Source organism: Chiroxiphia lanceolata, chromosome 3 (genome assembly GCF_009829145.1).
Source record: "Chiroxiphia lanceolata isolate bChiLan1 chromosome 3, bChiLan1.pri, whole genome shotgun sequence".
Taxonomy (NCBI): Eukaryota; Metazoa; Chordata; class Aves; order Passeriformes; family Pipridae; genus Chiroxiphia; species Chiroxiphia lanceolata.
In genome coordinates this window covers 25,994,038-26,014,280 of record NC_045639.1, presented here as the reverse complement: position 1 = coordinate 26,014,280, position 20,243 = coordinate 25,994,038, and the positions used below count along the sequence as shown (strand labels likewise).

The following is a 20,243-nucleotide window of genomic DNA, read 5'->3' as shown; positions in this document are numbered from 1 at the left end:
GATGGTGAGGACACAGTGAAAGGAGGAGGGTTGTTGAGAGTAGAGAATGATACTGGTGGAATGCTGTGTTGAACAGGGAATATGGAAAGGTGTTACCTGAAATGTGACACTAGTGGAAAGTGGAGTTCATTGTGTTTATTATTGTTAGCAGTTAAAATTCTGTCCCCATGTGATGACAGAGACTGCTCATCCTTCTGAAATCAGTTTCTCTTTAGATTCCACCATGTACCACTGGCTGACTTACACTATCTCTAAGGGTTTTTACAGTTCTGTACGAATGCAAAATAGTGGAAAACTCGGTGCTGTGCCAGAGAGAAGCTGTAAGAAAAATAGCAGTCTCAGTGTCCAGATCAAGTGGTTTTGTTCTTTTTCCCTTTTTTTTTTTTTTAATTGAAAACTTTCCCTTATACTGTACAAAATGCAATGGTAAGTCATCCGTGGATTCTGTTAATCACTCGTGTTTGTAGTTTTGGATTATGTTGTGAATACTGATGCTTAGTTTCTGATGTTGAAGTTGCAGATGTCTTTAAAAGAAAACATCCTGCGTAAAATATGCCCCTTTCATGATCATCAACAGTCACCTTAGTTTGGCAGTATGATAAAATAGACTTTTGTGTTCTTTTTGCATTTTTTTTCCATTTAGCACTGACTTTACCTAATCCACTTTTAATAAAAAGGAAAAATTTGAAAGAGAATACTTTTCCTTAGTATTTGTCTAGGAAAATCTCTTCTTGGCACTGATTACCTCTCAGTCTTCTCTCTATTCATATGATCTCTTCAGATACCCATAAATAGATTGTAGTTTGAGAGTGCAAAGGATTTTAACCTCAGTCCATAAATAATTGCACTTTCTTGCAGGTTTTGGTGAATGATGATGAAGAATATCCCACTTTCTTATTCTTGGACCCCTTCCTGTAACATTGCACTGTGAGCATAGCAACATTTTATTGCTGCTCCTGTAGTTCTTGTCTGCCCTTGCAGAGTGTCAGTAACTTTTCTGATGCTGCTTGTAACTTCTCCCCTTTTCCCCTGCTTTGTTCTTCTTTTCTGGAGCCTGTAGTAGGAAGATGGAAGATGGCTTGGATGCTCGAGGACCTGCATACAGGATTTATTCTCAATATTTATCTAGAAGTGTGCAAATACTTATATCTGTGCTAATCACATTTCAAAACAAAAGCTCCTCACACAGTATACACCTGATGATAGGGAGAGTTGTCCAATGGCAGTAGCCTAGACAATGTCTGTAAAATTACTGAATCCTACAGAAGTACATAATCAGTCCTGCGTGTTAGCTGTCAAGGAGGTGAAACGAGTTTAGATTTAAATATGGAAGAAATTCAGATTACTTCTTTCACTTTTGAACATCCTGTAGAATCTCTGAAAGTTCAGCTGAACTGTCCATCAGCTGACAGTTTGTTACTCCCTGAGCAGGGATGTTTTTCTGTATTTACTCGATGTATCTACTTGCTGTGGGAACAGACTGTAGAATAGGGCCTGCCTGCCACTCTGGGGAAGAGCAGAAGAGAGTCAGGCAGAGCACAGGTTTGGCAGTTGCTAAACTTTGAGGAGGTTTTTAACTAGGCATTCATCAGGTCTGCTAATTCCATTTTGCTCCTTTTACTTTCCTTTATTTTCAGATGATGAAAGGCCATTTTATTTCACATAATTGATTGAACATGAGTTAATCACAAAGAGAATTAAAAACCCAATACCTCAAACCTAGATGATGTGCCATAGATGATGTATGCATATATCAATGTAGTGGAACATAAAGGCATTGAGGAGCACTGTGGGATGTTTGTGCTCTGTGTTAAGGAGACTGGTTGTGTGACACTGGTTGTGTGAGACGTCTCCCTTCCTAGAAGGAGGCCAGCGTTCTTCCTGTCCTACAAATGAAGCAATCCTTAAGGAGGGAAAAATAAAATTAATCCACTTAATTCTGGGGGGCTCTTTTGCATCTGTCAGCATCCTGGACAAGGCTGCCATTTGCCAAGATCCTTCTTTGGTCAGCGAGAATTTGTTCTTCCTTCTCAAAGCAGCTGGTTGTTCAAACTGTACAGTGATTTTTGTTTGTAAATAAAAGTACATCTTTATTGTATCTTAACAACAGAGGCTGACATTTGCTTTGGGAACCAGTGTGGATTTCTGGTTTGGTCGGATATTTTGATGTAGGCCAAAGGAAAGAGTTTACTTAAAGCTAAGCAGATGAGAAAACATTTACATAAAAGCCTGGAAAAATTTCTTAGTGATGAAGTTGAAAGCAGGAATATTTCCACTGCATTGTAATAAGACAGGGGCATTCCTTCCTTTTGTACATATTTGTGTGAAAAAAGAGTGTTGGAGGACATGTGGAGCACAAGATGAATGCAGAAGGATTTACTTTCTGGTATTCTGAGGCTAAGCAAATATGCAGACAGTCTTATTTTGCTGACGGCCTTGCCATTGAGACATCCAGTTTTAAAGAGACTTTCCGTAAAATATATGAGCCACAGTGTTCAGTCTGTCACAATTGCATGGGAAAAAAAGTCATCCAAAAGGCACCCAAAACAGAAGGATCTGATGTGTACAGAAAAGGAGGATCTGTTAGCAAAGACTCTTGTATCAATCTCTGCAAAGTAGTAGTTCTAGGAGTCAGTAGCTCCACTATGTTTTTTATATGAAAGTAATAGAATTATACACTTGGGTTGAATAACTGAGCTAGTTGACCTGTGTATTATTGAAATACAGCTGAGGGGTAGGAAGCAGAGAGGGTGCAGGGCTCCAAAACTGAAGCTGTTTCTCTTCTTGAACTGAGGTGCTCGAAGTTGAACCTTTTTCTTTCAACTGCCTGGGATTATTTCTGTTGTTAAAATGGTGTCTGTGGAGTCAGTCTGTGTAATAACTGAGATGAAGGCCTAATCCCTCTCCAAGGCAACCAGACAGTTCAGAAATTAAGGAATTCTGGCTGTTGGATACTTGTCGTGTGACATGGGCATTAATGCTAGTTTATGCTATGATGCCAGTATATAAAACCAGTGTGTTTGGAGAGTTTCAGAAAATGTAGCAAATAAAATACACAAGTTTGCATTGTGAAGTCGGCTGTGTCGTCTAGAGGATAATGCTGTGACATGGCTTCGCACTGATACTGCAGGTTCTTTCACTACGTCAAGCCTGTTCAGAAAAGAAACTGTAGTGAAAACATGAATGATAGAACTAATGGTTAGGCAATATGTCTGAAAATTTTTTACAAATACTACATTTCTTTGAAGCTTGTCCAGAATTACTCAGAAACAGTTCTGCCTTATGTGCTAGACAGTGTACAATCATGTCAAGTTTCTGTGTAAATGTCAAACAAATTAAGATGGCTTTGGAAGAATCTGAATATGAAAGGGCAGGATATTTAACTGTAAATAGAAGGCTTAGGGAAATGTCTTCATGGGCAACAAAATGAATCCATATTTGCGTTGCAGCTTGATGGCAAATTCAGCAATTTAGTAGGAATATTTGGACAGGCTTTTAGCAGTGCTCAGTGTTTAATTATAAATAGCAAAGTTTATATGGCAGTGAATTGTCTTCTTGCAGATACTGAAGAAATCTAGGTTTGCTTTAATCTTTGTATTTACCTTTTTTAGTGCATTTTTAAATTTTAAAAAACCTAAATTTCTAACATCCCCTAGCACCAGTGGCACTGTTGTTCTCTTCATGTTCCTTCATGATTTTCCCTTACTTGTATTTGAATTCTGTGGGATATAGCATATTCATTTTCTTGCAGTACAATCTATATAGATGTCTGAACTGGGCAAAAATCCTTGGTTTCGATACTATAAAATGACTCATTCCCACTGATGATAGAAAAGGAGGTTGAACTCGAAGCGCATGAGTATTTCAGTCTAAGTGTGTGAGAGACCATTGATTATTTTTTTTCTTTCGTTTTGTGGCTACATTGCCAGCTCTGTTAAAGCCTGAAACCCTCTGGCATCACAGATAGCAGTGACCTTTTTGTTTGCTCCAGGAGGTGGCCAAGCACTAGAGAAGGTTTTCAAGCTGTACTGTGCCTTGTGGACAGGTCACACATGTGTGAATGGCTGAAATGTCGCAGTTCCTGTGCTGAAACATAAGAGGAATTACAGTGTGACTCCTTTATCCTTAGCTGTGTTAACTGTTCAAAATGAATAAGCATAGGGAAAGCATCCTGGATTTTTTAATCGGTAAATTCTTTACATTGATACACACTGGACAGGTCTGTTTATCCAGAAGGGGCATCTTCTCAATAGTAATTTTTTCTGATTAAATCTATGAAAGCATGGGACTTTCAATATTATCAGAATGGCCCCTGCCATCGTTCTCCTGATTTCAGTTGCAGCTGAGTAGGCTGACAGACAGTACTTTGTCCAGTGCAGGTCTACCTACCTGCACTTTTTTTTTTCCAAATATATTAGATAGTTTATTTGTGTTAATCACTTTCCGCAGTTGTAGTGCAAAACTTGTAAAATTTGCAATACTATATTAGTAGCTTGATTTAAAGAAATACTTTCAAACAGCTATAATTTGTAAAGATTGCAGGCACTCTGCAAGGAACTGTAGCATTTTTTCAAGTTATTTGAAACTTTCAACTCATGTTGAACCATTTATAGTTCTCAGAAAACTTTGTGTCCTTATTCCTTTTTGTTTAAATATGTGTACATGTGATGTCTGGGAAAGCTGTTTTATAATTTGGAATCAGTTTGAAATGAAGAAGAACTATGATTTTAATTTTATACCTGAATTTACTGTATGATACCTTTTGCATACTGGATGTTTGTCAACTTCATGATCTGGAGCAGATGGTAACATCATCTGTTTGTCACTTTATTGTTATTCTCATTCCAGGAATGCAGTTTCATGAATTTTGGAAAGAGATGAACAGTGTTATTTCAAACTCTGAATTGGTGTCTGGTATTCCCTACTCATCTGTAGTACCAGGACTGATACAGTATCTTCAGAGCATCACCAAACTTATAATATCAGTGCTGCCTGTGACTGCAGATCCGGACATCCAGGGCAGTGGTTCAGCTGCTGCAAAGAAAATGTCCAAACCATCATTGTCAATAACTCATCTTCTTCACTGTGACTTTCATGAAGTACGTCTGCTCGTGTTGGAAGCAATACTGCTGTGGTTGAAACAAAAAAATTCCAAGCAGATTGCAGAAGGAAGAGAAGGTGTATTATGTTTACTCATTGATTTGGAAGACACTCTTCTCACAATGGCTCTGAAGGAAACGAATCACCAGTGTTTTTGCACGGTAAGAGGGTGCTACTTTATTGACATTTGTTATGTTTTCAGTAAATTATATTCTTAATTTTTAAAGTTATATTTCAAACATGCATTATGTTTTTTAAATAGTAGGTGAGTGGTTGGGTTTGTTTTTTGCATTGAACAGGAGCTGTGAAATAATTCTGTAACAGATGTTCTTGTGTAAAAGCAAGAACTTCCTCTTTTCTTTCTTAGTGCTATCCAGAGAGAATCTTTGTGTTCTTGGAGTGAGGTTTAAGTTGGTGTTTTATTGATCTCAAATGTGCACATTCATGTTGAGACTGTCCCTAAATTCTTTGTTTGTGAATTGTGTCTGCAGGTACTGGAAATTCTTTATAATATGGATCTTAGAAATGTGCTTCCAAAGACTGAATGCTCTATAAAAATGAATCCAAATGAGCTCTTAACCTGGAGTTTAAACCTTGTAGACATCTCTAACAGGTATGGTCTTTCATGAATGTTGAAATACTTATATTTTTAAAACTTTAAACATTGAAACATTAATTTATTGTTTTGAGACTACCCTTTAAAAATCCATGTTTCAGAAAAGTGAATGTGGCATGTTTGAATCAAGAGAGTTCTTGAGAATTTTTCAAAGATGTTAGACATGGATCTGAATTATTAGAAAGGCCCACAAGTCATATGGGAAAGCACCCTGTAAATGTCCAGTAATACAGTTCCTGAAATAAGAAGTTGCTCTGGCTGTCCAGTGATAGCCAGTGAGCATAGTTCTTCCTGAACAGTAATTGGGAAACACCTGATTTAACTTTGAATTAATAATCCAAACATAGACTCATTTACCGCGAATGCGCCATCCATTGTATCCTGGTTTATGTGCAGATGATTTGTAGAAAGAGTAACAGATCTCATTTAACTTGTTGGATTGGCAGAAATGGTTAATTCTAATCTGTAGGATTTGCACTCTCTATTCAGACTGTAAAGTCTCCAGAAAGCACTGAAAATTTGGATCCAGTTTGTAGTTTGTACTGAATTAGAGTCTGTGTCCATCCATTCATAATGGAATGAACAACCAGGGTTAAAGTGTCCAGGTTCTATGGGTTTGACATCCTGTTTCTAGTAGTTTTAAGCCATATAAACATTGAACCCCATATTCACCATGTTACCAATGGTGAATATTTAGGGTATAGAGTGTAGAACAGCATTTCATAACTACGCACATTTGCTGCTGATTTGCACTAAGTTGTTCAAGTTTAAATGATTATGGTGGGAAGTGGTCATTTCTGGAATGAAGTAAGATACTGGTGGTAAAATAACACTGACTGGTGCTGTTAGAGGGAAGTAGCTGAACTGGCAGGCCATACTGCTCAGGTGTTGCCATTCCCCATGGTGAGACTATCCTTCAGAAACCACGGTGCCGAGAGCCGCATCCTCAGACCCTGCTGGGCAGCATGGAGGCTGAGAAGGTGGCAATTGTTATATTCTGCATCTGGAACATTCCTAGCAGCTGTAGAAGAGATATTCTTGCAGCTTAACAGCACCTTGAAGAGGTGCTTTTGTTTATAATTTAAAATAATGTCTGGTTTATTTGACTTGGGTTCCATTTTCAAATGTTTTTTTCTGTAAGAAGTATTGTAAATAGAAAATAAACATGAGAGAGGTGAAAGTAAAGGCATGTTTCATTTCCATATCAACTGAAAACTTAGCTAGCATCAAGATCTGTAATGTAAAAACTCCAGGTGCTAAGCCTGAAAAATATCCACTGGTGATAATCAGAAGTAATTAAGAGCTGGCTAATTTTCTTCTAGAGATGAGATGATGGCATAAATAGTTGGATTTTTTTGATATGTCCTTTACCTTGTTTTCTCAGCACTGAAGGTCAAATCATAGCTCTCAAATTTGCCTCCAAGTTGATTATCCATCTTTTGCAGAACCATCATCAGGTAAGGGAAATGGAGCTGCTTAAGAGTTTTGTAATCTGGAGTTTTTTGTGATTGTAATAATGTGAATTCTTTTAGCCCCAATCTTGTGTTTTCTTGTGTCCTTGCACCTTTTTTGGTGTTTTATCTTCCTCTCTGAATGCAGTGCTATGTACTGAAATGAAAAAGCCATGAATATCATCTCAGTATATCCCTCTCAAAGTCATTTAAACTTAAATGCATAAGTAAATATTTCTGATGGATTAATTTCAACTTCTGAGCTCATCTGAAATGGTCACTATAATGTGGAAAGGGAAATGCCTGCGGTGATTAACGCTTTTTCTGAATCCAGCCCATTTACTAAAGTGCAACTTTGTTGTGGTTTCTGATTGCTGTGGAGCCCACAGCAGAGCAGGTCGGATGGGAAGCTGAAGCAGTGGTTGGGTGCAGTTCCCAGCCAGCTCAGATTTCTTTTGATTTTAAATTGTCAGTCTGTGATGTTGCATATGTATGTGTACAGCAGTGCAAAGGCAGCTTTTTGTGCTAGACATTTTAAAAAATATTTTTGAAGACACAAAACCCACTTAATGGATATTTTAAAATAAAGAAAATTCTCATGATCTGTATTAAAATGAAGATTTTTTTTTTCCTTGCATAGATGTTACTTTTCACAGAGTGTACAGCAGAATGAATTCATATTGTGTGCTAATAATCTGGTCTTATTATGAAAAAAAAAAAGAAAATCTCAGATTTGCACTCAAGAGTTGAGGAAATGAATTATGATGTTAAATATTTTTGTTAAAGAAAGGTGTAATATGATGACTTCAAGTTTAAAATAACAAAGAGGAATTAATGAAAAATGCTGTAACAATATTAACTAGTAATGCTAAAACAATTTTCTCTAGTAAGCATGTAAATCATGGGAGATGTAAGATATCTCCACAGAGAGAGCTTTCTACTTAGTAAAAGACCAGGTACCTCAGTTTTCCCTCTAAATTCCTTCTTTGGGCTTCAGTATTTGCGTCTGTGAAAGGGATTGTTTCTCTTCCATAAGGTAAAAGTTAAGTTCTGTCTTTTCTAGATAGATGTGTCTGTTTGAAATTTGAGTAATTGTAACATATTATGAGATTTTTATGTTTTGTTTTCCCCTGTTGAAGAATCTGTGGGACGTGCTCTGTCCCTTTGTGCAGTGCAGGTACATGGCCATGTACCACACAGAATGATACAGAGTATGACTGAGCTTGCATTTATTACTCAGTTAGTGAGGAATAAACCCAGAGGGTTGTAATCAGTGGCACAGGGTCTAGTTCGTCTGTCACTAGTGGTGTCCCCCAAGGTTCACTACTGGGCCCAGTATTGTTTAATTTATTTGTGAATGACTTGGATGAAGGCCCTTTTCTGAGTCCTAGTGAGGCCTTACCTGGAGTGCTGCGTCTGGCTCTGGGCTCCTCAGTACAAGAGAGACATGGAGCTCCTGGAGCGGGTCCAGCAGAGGACAACAAAGATGGTTAAGGGACTGGAGCATCTCTCTTACAAGGAAAGGCCGAGGGAGCTGGGCCTGTTCAGCCTCGAGAAGAGATGACTGAAAGGGGACCTCACCAATGTATATAAGTATCTGAAGGGAAAGTGACAAGGATGGAGCCAGGCTCTTCTTGGTGGTGCCAAGCAACAGGACAAGAGGCAACAAGCTGATGCACAGAAAGTTCAACCTGAACATGAGGAAGGACTTCTTTACTGTGCGAGTGACTAAGCACTGAAACAGATCATCCAGGGAGGTTGTGGAGTCTCCTTTGGAGATATTCAAGACCATCCTGTGCCATGTGCTCTAGGATGACCCTGCTTGAACAGGGAAGCTGGACCAGATGACCCACTGTGGTCCCTTCCAACCTCACCCATTCTGAGATTCTGTGAATCTTCCTGTACTTGTGTACCCTTTTATTCGACTCACCTTTTCATTGATTCTCTTCTTTACCTTATTTTGTTGTTATGTTTTTCACTTCTTTTAATTAAAAATAAGTAAAAAAGGAAAGAAATGAGAAAAAACTCCAAAACTTTAGTTGCACATACCTCAACTGTGTCCCGGTCAAACTGGTGCTGCTTTATCTGTTCTCCTGTGAATGAAGTGCCAATCTGTTTGGGTTTGTTTGGGTTATTTTTTCCCCTTTGGAGCTTCCTTCTGATAGCTGTAGCACATGCTGTGTCTGGGTGCCACCTCTTGCATTTTGCAAGTTCTGTTTTCTAACCTTCACTTGAGGTTCCTGCACCTTGACCAACCCACTGCTCTCCTAACGGTGGCATTTGCAGGGGATCTCAAATCTTTCTTGGTCACTTATGCAAGTTAGGACTTTCTCTTCCCAGTTATGGCCCAGCTGTCCCAATGCAGGGCAGAGTTTACAAGTTTTTGAATAAAGTGCAAATTATTTTTTCCACAAAAAATCTAATAGTCATCATTACATATTGGGAAGAGTTGAAGCTTTATCTCATTTTTTTTTTTGCTTAGTAGTAGTTTTCCTTGAATATGTCGGAGGACTAAATGTTTTCCGAAAGATGGCAACTGGATTTTATTTGAACCAGGAAATTTCTCTTTCCTGTTCTTTTTTTCTGATTCTTCATGTTTTAGGACAGTGAGCTTTGCTGTGTATCAGCCAACATGGAGATTTATTCAATGTTCTGAATGCACATGCTTTCAAAATGAAAAGTACCTTGACAGTCTTATTAAAAAAAAAATCCATTTCCAGTATTAGCAGAGGAGAAAAATGGAGCTTCATGCATCCCTTTACCAAGCATTGCATAATCATCAAAGGCTGAGATTGATGGCATGTTTCAAAAGCTTTTGTTTTTTTCAACTATGTGTGTGTACTTGTAGAATGCTTCTGAGAATTGCTTCCCTTTGTTATAGTCCAGCATACTGGACTTTGACTTGCATGTTTAGAAGAACTGAAGACACAAAGATATGCTTTGACTTGTGTGGTCATTGGTGAGTCTGGTGTGAAGGGACAGAGCGAGAGAATTGCCTGTGCATAACTGCTCTGAGCGCACCTTGAAAAAAAGTCCACATTTACTAGTGAGCAGTATCCCTTCTGCAGTCCATAGTTCAGTGTGATGGTAAGAGGTTGTACAGCATACTTCTCACATGTTCTGTGCTTTTAGATTTCAGAACAAGTCTTGAAAAAATGGGTTCAACAGATACTGTATTTTTGTGGAGATGAGCAAGAGACAGAGATGCTGTTAGCGGCTGCTGAAGTTCTTAAAAGTATAACATCCTTCCTTCTGATCAGTGAGAAGCTCATTCTTGGTAAGTAGTTTGAGCATTATTTTGTGGATCTTTTTAGATTAAATCCATTAGTACATGACATATGTATATATACAATACATTTTATGTACACACAGACAAAACACATAATTACCTCAAATGGGTTTTTTTACATTTTAATAGGATTTAATTACTAAACATGTAGACTTATTTAAATTCTGTTAGAAAAAGCACAAGTGCACAGCTTCTTGCAATAACTCTGCAGAAGGGGGACATGACATATTGTTATGTCTCCAGGCCACTGTACATTGCTGTACAGATTTATTAGCTTGCAATTGCTCTCTGACTTCAGTCTTTCTGAAATACTGTATTGATGATGTGGACGTACTTTTAGTTTAACACTGTGAGTGTAACAAAGCTGTGCTGGCTGAATGTTGAGGTTAAAGGCTTCAGTCTGGTAATAAGGGACACATTCTGCTGTAAGAATGATTAATAATTGGATCACATTACCTCCCAGGTACAATGATTTTTTTAAAGTTAACATTAGGCTGTCTCTTTAGAAAAAAAAGAAAGAAAGAAACAAAACTTACACAGTCTTATTCAATAATACATTACTGACCGAGAGGCAAAGCTGAGTGAAACTCTCTGGTCTGTTCTGTAGAATACATGTTTTTTTTCTTTTAGCTATTTTGGTTTTCCCTGCCTTCTGTGAATAGAGAATAAGGGGATTTTGTGATTAAGGAGCCAGGAGATATACAAGAATAAGTAGTAACAGATGATGAAGAAATTATTTTGCGTCCTGAACAAGACAGGCAGCAGTACTGCAGTGAGAATTTTCGCAAATCAAGGACATGATCTGGTGTTTAGTTGTAGTGATATAAACTCAGAATCATTATCTTAAAGGGGTTATGCACATATAAACAGTTTTGACTTTTACACCTTATTCTGCATCACCTTGCTTGACCACATACAGTAAAAAGTAGAAGTTAAGGAGACAGTGGTTGTGTGGAATGGAGTTGTAGTTGTTCCCATAAGCTTCCATTATTATGCTCATAAGAGGAAGAATGAATGCTGATCAGTATGTTCTGGGTGACCCCACAATTTCTCCATCATGCTGCCTGAGGGTTCAGAAAAAGTCTTTCTGGAAAATCCATTTGCAGACTTCTACCACTGCTGGAGATACTGTAGAAACTTGTCTAGATGGGACAGCTGGCCATTGAATCTATAAGGGAATAATTATTCTGCCCTAGCTGTGCCAGTGGAACATTATTGAGTGTGTTACGTTAGGAAGAAAAGCAACTTCTTTCTGAAATAGTTGTACTCCATGCCATTCCCACATAGGGAAGTTGTATGAAATACAGGAATGCTTTCTCTGCCTGTGTAATAAAGCCTTGAGCAATTTATTGTGGCCAAGCAGTGAAATACAATTGTCTGGCTAGCCTTGTAATACAAATGTCTGATAGACCTACTGATAACATAGTTGAAGAAAACCAGCACAACAATGAACCACCAGCTCCTCTGTTGTCTGTTATCACCAGAAAGTAATATCTAACAGCTGGCTGCATCTAAAAGAGACCTTCTAGAAGATTCCCTTAATGAAGATGTTCTAGAAGACCTGAAAAGTACCCCAGCAAACCTTGTGACTTCAGCTGGTCATCCACAGTGTGACAGCACTAAATGGCACAAGGGTTTGCAGGTGGATTATTGCTTGTGAGATGAGAATTGCCACTGGGGTGGTATATGCTGTCTGCCTGCTTGGGGTCTACCAAGTGAGCACCTCCCTCTGGACAGTTACCATACTGTGTATGTAATTACCCTATGGATTTAACTTGGCTTGCTTCCAACAGATAGTGTGAGGGTTGCAGGGCTTGTTGGTGAGTGGTGGGGTGAGGTGGATGTAGGAGAAGTAGGTGACGGGTAGATCCCTGAGAGGTGGGATCACTTCCTGTTTCCTGCAGGGAATGGCATTTGTATCCAGCACTACTGGCATTATCTGAAGAAAGCTTCTTTTGCTCCAGGCAGATTGCAACAGCAAATCCATGTCAGAGTGCATTGGTCAATCTCCAGTGGCAAAATTTTTGACATTGCCAAACAGGAATTCTGCACTCCTAGAAACTGTAGAAAATTCAGAGCACTTATGGCTTACAGTTGAGCCCAGATAGAGAGGTCCATTCTCTTATCTGTTGCCCACTGTTTAAACTAAGCTGAGTCTACCATCTAGATAAAGTTCACACATGCTGAAAATACTTTGATCATATTGGCAGTCCTTTTGCCAACGGTTTGTCAGTGTGTTTTTCTGCAGTGTTTCACTGCATTTGTTTTGTTTAGCTGTGGAAACAGAATGCTAACTTCTTTGAATGCATGTAAGAAATAGAATTCTAATTTTTCTCCATAAATAAATGTAGGACTGTCTGATACCCTTGCTCTGTGGAAATGTGTGGTTCTACTGCTGCAGAATGAAGATTTGGTAGTAAGGGATGCTGCTGCTGAAGTTATACAAGTGGCACAGTCTGAAAAAAAGAACAATGAAGAAACAGGTATGTTAACTTTGCTTTTAAATATTATTGGATACTTGGGAGGCAAAGGTATTTCTCTTTTCACACAAACTTCTTGCTACCATAAAGTGCTCCATCCATCTCTTATAAATATATACCATGGAAGATAACAGAAAGTTTAACTATGCTTTCTTATTTTGCTTTTACTGTTCTTGGTATAATTTACATATGGTTACATGGCTATGTGAAAAAAACAGCAGCAGTATTCAGCTTTATGGTTCTTACTGTGATGAGTCAACTACCACATAATTTCACATTTTTAAAGTTCTTTAATACCAGCTTTGGTCTAATATAATGCAGTGGAAGACGCTCTTTGAATCCCAGGTCATTATAAGAGCCTGATCACAGAGAGATAGGAATCTAGGAAACAGTATTCAACTCTCTGATTCATTATTAGACCTTGAAATCCATTTAGATCCAGATCAACAAAGACAATTCTCAGCATACCCACAATGTGCTTTTGAGGATGTAGGCCTTTTTGTCTGCTTGCCCTAGTTTACTCAACCCTATTAATTTTAAAATAGCCACAAAACTTGAGTAGGCTTAACTAATTAATGTGCTTCACTCTGAGAGTCTTTGCTGACACAATCTTCCATGTGTTGTGTGTAAATTAGAATTTGCTACCAAGCTCGTCTCTCTCTGGTGGTCCCCACCGGTCTGTGCTACTCAGTAATGCCTGTATCAGCTTGTCTGCAGCCAGTTCAAATTAGTCAGCCATCTCCGTGTGAACTCACACTAGGCTGGAGATAAAGCAACTCTGTAGTTTAAAAAAAAAATAAGAAAAGGCAGCAAAATTGTATGTTTGCCACTATGATAGATAGAAGTAGCCAGGAATCTGATCGTGTGGCAAGTGTTTTTTTGAGCTGGTGCTGTTCTGGCATAGTGCTATGGGGTAGAAGATGGCAGGAGGGATATGTCACCGACTGCTTTCATCTTTCTGTTAAATCCCACAGCTCTGATTCCAGCACTGTCATCACAGCTCTGGCAATTTATCTAGTTCTAGCTACAGCTCTCTTGAGTGTCCAGGGCTCTGTGTCTGTGTGCCTCAGGTCCCCAACACTGTTCTTTAGGAGGCATCCTCAAGTGTCTCAGGATGGTACTTCCTTTGGAAATAATACAATGCTGGATTGTCTCTCTGGCTTCTTGTATCTTCTCCCTTCTTCCTTGTTGTATCCCGGTGCCAAGGGATATTTCCCTGTAACTGGATGAGAGCTCTGTCCTACTAATTAATACTAAGGTCACATCAGTGCTTGCTCTTACAAGTTACCACTTTGCAAAGGAGAAGTGGCCATAATTGAGGAAATAACATCATAACTCTTCTATATTTGCTATGTTCCTAAATAGGATAGGGACCCTGCTCCCCAAACTTTTGTTAACCCCCTAATTACACTTAGTTGTACCTTCCTGTTTTTTCACTTACACTTCTTGTAATGAAATGAGTGTCTTTCGTCTGTGTGTAGAACAGAATGCTGTTTTTGAAAAGATAGAATTCAGTTTCTTTTTGCCTCCATTTTACATCACTGTTGTTTCTTCCTGTGTTCTTTTTTCCACACTGACTCCCTTCAGTTTTTTTAATTTGCTTTCTAGTTTTGAGGGAGCAGGGCAAGGAGTTTTACCCTTGTGGTTTTTATTTATAACCAGAATAAAATAAGCTTACCTTTGTATGTTATTTACTTCCATTTACCCCCTTTCTTTTCATGTGCATATGACAGTATGCAATATGTTTGGGTCTGTGGTTTAGACATTCCATGGATCACCAGTGCTGTCTGTCCTGGGAATTTTTAAATTACATTCAAATATCTACTTATTTTTTCTCAGTTTTCACACCATGAAAGTCTGATTTTTCATCACAGCACTGATTTTAAAATAATCTAGGCTCATACACTGAAATTCATTAGAAGCCATGAAACAGCTCTCTTTAAACATTTTATTTGATAACAAATTGCTGGATGTCTTAAATTGACTGACTTTTCACTTCCATTGTAAGATGACAAATAAGTATTGTGGCCCAGCAGTTTTATCATAAGATCAGAAAGATAACCTGAAATCAGAAAGAGGAATGGATGTCTAGAATGCATTTTCATACATTCTGTAATTTTTTCAGTTTTATTTGATTACCATTGCCACTAGCTAACATGAGAGAGTAAAGAGGCTATTATAATTTCAGCTTCATTTGTGCATCAAAATTTTTTGTGTCCTAGTAGCCATTATATTTCCAGAAGTACTGCACTGTAAAAATGGGTTATGGTGAGTTTCATCTTTTACTGCTGTTAATTTGCCGTACAGAGAGTAGGAATGCTGCTCACAAAATACAAGCACTGGACTCACCAGAAATTTTGGCACTAGCGTCTTCATATCCACTCTTCACAAAATTCTCTCTCTCACTGTATACACAACATGTAAGGTAGCAGTAGACTGTAGCTGCCTGCAGAAGAACTGTATTGTCAGCTTAGGGAATCAACACCCTAAGTGCTTCATTTATATGTGAGATCCAGAGGAACCCCTGATTTCCTGCCCCTGCCCTTCCGGTATGCTGGCATCTTGTTTTCCTGTGAAAGAATAGAGTATGAAATGTTGTGCACTTGTGTGTAAAAGCTGGACTGAGGCTGAATTAGTGTCCTGCTTCAGCAGAGCAAGATGTGAAGTTGGACTGATGTTAACTATAACAAAGCTATTTGCAAAGATTCTTCATATAGTTCTTATAGCACATTTTTCCTTTACGTGCATGTTGCTGAATAACAGTATAGATGTGTAGCAGTATGATAGTGTCAAATAATAGGTATTTTCATGTCATTTATAGATGGTGAAACTGGAGGCAAATGATCCTGTCTATTATAGTTTGGTTTCACTTCCAGTAACAGCGCCTATCTTGTGCAATTCTTTGAAATGTTACCGTGAGCTCCTGGAAAAGAATATGAACTTGGTTTCTTGTTATTCCCTCATGGCTTTTAGTGAGGGCAACCCCCCCAATCTCCTCAAGTAACTAATCCATGGAGCTTTGGATCACTCAAATTATGAAAGCAGTAAGCTTACACAGTCTGAAATGCATGGTAACAAATGTGATACAAGAACCCTGTGAAAACTGCAGCCCCCATTTTCGTTTGAAAGGACAAAAGCTCAAAAGACCAACAAACACTGATACACAGCAGGGCTCCTTGCTCTACCCTACTCTTCAACTCTCAAGAAGAACCCTACAAAACCAACTGTTTATTTTTATGGAAGGCAAGGACTTTCATTGTTACCAGTAAATTTCATTTTTTAAAATGCATTTTATTCATACAGAGAAGCTTGTTTTAATTTTGTAGTATGTGCAAAAGCTCATAATTAGGAGGGGAAGTTACTGAGGCTGGCTGACAGCAGTCATTTTCTGAGCAGAGCAGGTCAAACAGAATCCTTGTCTTACCAGAAAGGAGAAAAGCTTTTGTTTTCCTTGCTAAAAATACCAACTTAGCAGGTAGTTAAGGTTTTCCTAATAACTTGAACAATATAAATCCCATTTGTAACTCAAGGTATTGTATGTACACTTTGTTGTTGTTTCCTCATGCGTTGAGGTGTAAACCTCTCGGGGATTGTTTTATTCCTTTTAGTATGAGGGAGGGTACAGGAAGTATTGTATTCAGTGTAAAGGTAGAATAGCTGCTTTGAAATCTAATTAAATTAGTGACCCATGGCTGTGTAAAGTCTAGACCTATTCATAGCAGCATTTCTTATACAAGAGGGTTACTCCTCACATTTAAGTCAGGGAAATAGGAGGGGTTTTTCTCTACTGATGATCGCTTTACTGAATATCCTGAAAAATTCAAGTAACTGCTGCAACAAAAAGTGTGCTTATTCATGTCATTTTCCTCTGTGACTTTTTTTTATCTAGAGAACTAGTGCCTGAAGTAAAATTATGAGCTCGTATTAGAGAAATTTGAATAAACTAATTTTTTTACTATTATAGCCTAAGCCAATGCAATTCTGTAAAATTCTATATAAAAAATACCTTTAGTCAGCTTAACCTTTATGTTGGTAAATTACCAAATTAACCTTAAAATGAGTTTAAGAGCATTTTTAGTGTCATCAGCATTAGCACCAATTTAGCTGATTTTTAAAATTGAGCTGAATTAAGCTTAGATGAGCAATTAGATTTGCAAACTTGAGTAAATCCTTTGAAAGTGCCTGAATGATTTAGCAGCCTAAATACTCTTCTTGAATATAATTTAGGCCTTCAGGAACCTTCTCCTATGTGTATTGTGAAATAGCAGTTTTATAGAGAGATGAGCAAGTTCACTCATGGACCTATGAGCTGTGTGGCTGCAGCAGTGCATTGTTCAGCCAAGGGTGGGTAAATGGCCCACTGTGAGCACCACCATCACTGGGTGCAGTGTAAGTGTCTTTGAAAATCAGTCTAATGTTGTTATTTCCCTCAGTTTTTGAGTAATTCTGAAAATGGGATTGTGGCTATAAATTACGTAGTCAGTATTAATCCACTGGTCAAAATTTCAGGTGTATTAATCCTGATCCTTCTGCTCCCATTTCACATGCTTAAGAAATAATCAATAGATGATACTCCTGTGCCAGGAGTTTCTGAACAAAAGGCAATGCAAAGCTCACTTTTTTTTTCTTGATGGTTGTTCCCTTCCTGATAGATTCTACTTTTTATCTTCAATGACAAATGTCCTGGTTTTTTTCATTCACCAGAAAAAAACCAAAACAAAACATATTATTAGCTGCCTTGTTTAAAGAAGCTGACTCCATCTTCTGAAGGGCATCCTGTTGGGAAGGGGCTGGCACTACAGAGGAGACTGAGTTGAGATTCTCATGGAAGTCTTCATTGCTGAGTATTAGCCTGTATTTTAGTGGCCCACAGTATTTCAGGTTTATCTTAATGTATCAGACTAAATGCATGTAGGAGCCTTTCAGCAACTTTCATTTTGTTTATTGACTAGAAGGTATAAATGTGTGTAAAGGGAGAAGTTAAAATGTGCTGTTTGGGGTGGCAGGGGAGGAGAAAAAATATTTAATTAGATTGAAAAACTGAAATATTTTCAAGGTGACTCTGAATTCCTTTCTAGACTTTAGAAAGACTTTAGACCTAACCGTTTGACTGGTTGACCTTTCTCTTTGTGAACCATGCTGTCGTCTTGGCATGAAGGAAAGCAAAGCAAGTGAAGGTATTGCTTGCACCTCTATTTCTTTTTTCACACTTCATGAGTGGAAAAGTCAAGGTAAATTCAAAATAAACTTCTTCATGGTTCTAGAATTGTTGTGACTGTCATAAATGTGTGTGGAAGAAGGTTTATCTGCATGGGGATTTATTTGGAAGTGATGGTTTAAATAAGCTTTAGCAGCGGTAGGATGAGTTGAGGGAAGATCAGACTAGCTATACTAACATTTGAAAGAGTTAAGAAGAAATCCTTCTCAGATTTTTTTCTTATTCCTATCCTCTAAAAATCTTCCTTGGTGAACCTAAGGCTGTGCAGAAGGTTTCATACATACATGCTCTAAGAAGATGTAGTAAATCACTTGAGCAAGAGATAAGAGATAAGGCAGTCTGTGTGATGTTAATGCAGCACAATGGTCTGGCAGTCATCATCGACACCACAGGGGATATCAGCAAATCATGGGTGACTGGCATGATCCCAAAACTTGTACCCCAAATGTCCTTTACAACTGGCCCATGAAGCATTTCAGGACAAGTGGTTCAGATTTCATCTGCTCCAGTTGCTAGTGAAACAGCTATGAGTAAATGCTGGGCAAACCTAAAATGCTAAAAATACCATTGACATTGGTGGTGTTTAGCTGCATGATGAAAGCATCCCACATATTGCATGGGAAACAGTAAAGAAAAGTATTTTATTTTATTTGTTGCCTCATCTGCTTGTTGGCATTTGAAACTGTGTTTTTAAACTATTCCTTAAAATAAGTACAAATTTTGGCCATAGCAAAAGGAGCTTTTCTTCCACATGTTTATGGTTGGGTAAATGCATTATATAGATTTCCTAAAGCTTTAGTACATCAGCATGTCAGGTTAACCCCCTGTTTACTTACAAAGTGCTAAGTCCATGCTGTGGGATTGGAGATGGAAAATAACTGAAGGTTAGAACCTGTGCAACACTGCCGTGTGCAATATGCAAGTTTTAAGTCGCTGTGTCTCTCTCGATGAAATATAAAGGAGAGATGTTAACAATCTGTTCAGAACTCTCCTTTTCATGTGACTAGTGTGTTCATCCTCTTGCCAAACTAGGGGACAGATTCACCACTTTTTGCTCTACTTCTGTACTGGCATAACCTTCCAGTGAGGCAAATAGGAGGACTGTGGTGAATAAAAGAAATGTCAGGTTACTCTGATCCTGGACGAAGATTAATGTGTAGGGTTCAGCTTTTCTCATGCACTAGGTGACTTGCCCTGATGTTCAGGTTAGGCTAATAGGCCTCTGAGGCCCCAGACAGCTCCTTCAGTTGTGGGTCTTAAAACCAGTTCTGCCAGCTGTCTGGCTTTGAGGAATAAGTGGTAATTGCCCAAACATAAACTAGGGAACTGCATGCAAACTGGTTTAAGGATGCATTAACTGGAGTCTGTGGCAGGATTGTAGGTGATAGATTTCCTTTGCTTGATTGAAGTCAGACTTGTGCATTTTCTTCTCTATTCTGAAATTTGAATTTCTTCTCTATTTAGCAGTTTGTTGGGGGGTTTACAAAAAGCACAAAGTCAGAACCTGACTGTAGAAAGAGCTGTGCTGAAAGTGCCTGGAGCTCTTCCACTAGCCAGCTTGAGAATGGAGGTTGGTTGGCAGTGCTGTGGATGGGTGGCTACAGCTGCATACAGAAGACTGAACATTTTCATTCTAGATATGTGACTTGCTATGATACAGCTGCTGTAGTGTGGAAAGTTAAGAGCTTCCTAAAAATGGGTCAATTTCAGATCCTTCCTAATGCCCTGGGTAGGAAAAACCAGCCAATTGGAAAGAGCATTTAAAAAGTGCTTATTGCCATCCATGATTTCCAGGCTATCTTGAGAGGTGCTTATAATTTTGGAATCTGTTGGTCAGAAAAATCTCCGAGTCAGGTATTGTGATATGCCATGGGTGCTTGGGAATGGTCCAGAAGTTCTCATAGCGTGGTCTGGGTTACTAATGGAAAGCTGCTAATCATATTAGCCAAAATATGTTTATGTTCCTTGTATTGGGGACAAGTGGAAGGAAGGTTAATGAAATTTTTTTCTAGAATCAGCTCAAGGATTTCTTCTGCTTTGTGAGTACTCTTGATAACTGCATTCTGGTAACTAGATGTGCAGCTCACTA

The 20,243-nt window shown here is 38.4% G+C and overlaps 1 protein-coding gene across 4 annotated transcripts in view; it reads left to right on the top strand.

Annotated features, from left to right (window-relative positions):
• The window catches only part of THADA (THADA armadillo repeat containing), a 166,795-nt gene that overhangs the window by 124,247 nt on the left and 22,305 nt on the right, over positions 1-20,243 (top strand). For 3 of the 4 annotated variants that reach the window (XM_032681319.1, XM_032681321.1, XM_032681320.1), the window contains exons 32-36: positions 4,849-5,261; positions 5,592-5,713; positions 7,101-7,173; positions 10,300-10,444; positions 12,808-12,939. In XM_032681319.1, coding sequence (XP_032537210.1) covers positions 4,849-5,261; positions 5,592-5,713; positions 7,101-7,173; positions 10,300-10,444; positions 12,808-12,939 — 885 coding nt within the window. Of the gene's footprint in view, positions 1-4,848; positions 5,262-5,591; positions 5,714-7,100; positions 7,174-10,299; positions 10,445-12,807; positions 12,940-17,640; positions 17,903-20,243 lie in introns of those variants that run through there. The other variant, XM_032681322.1, reaches the window with a different exon arrangement.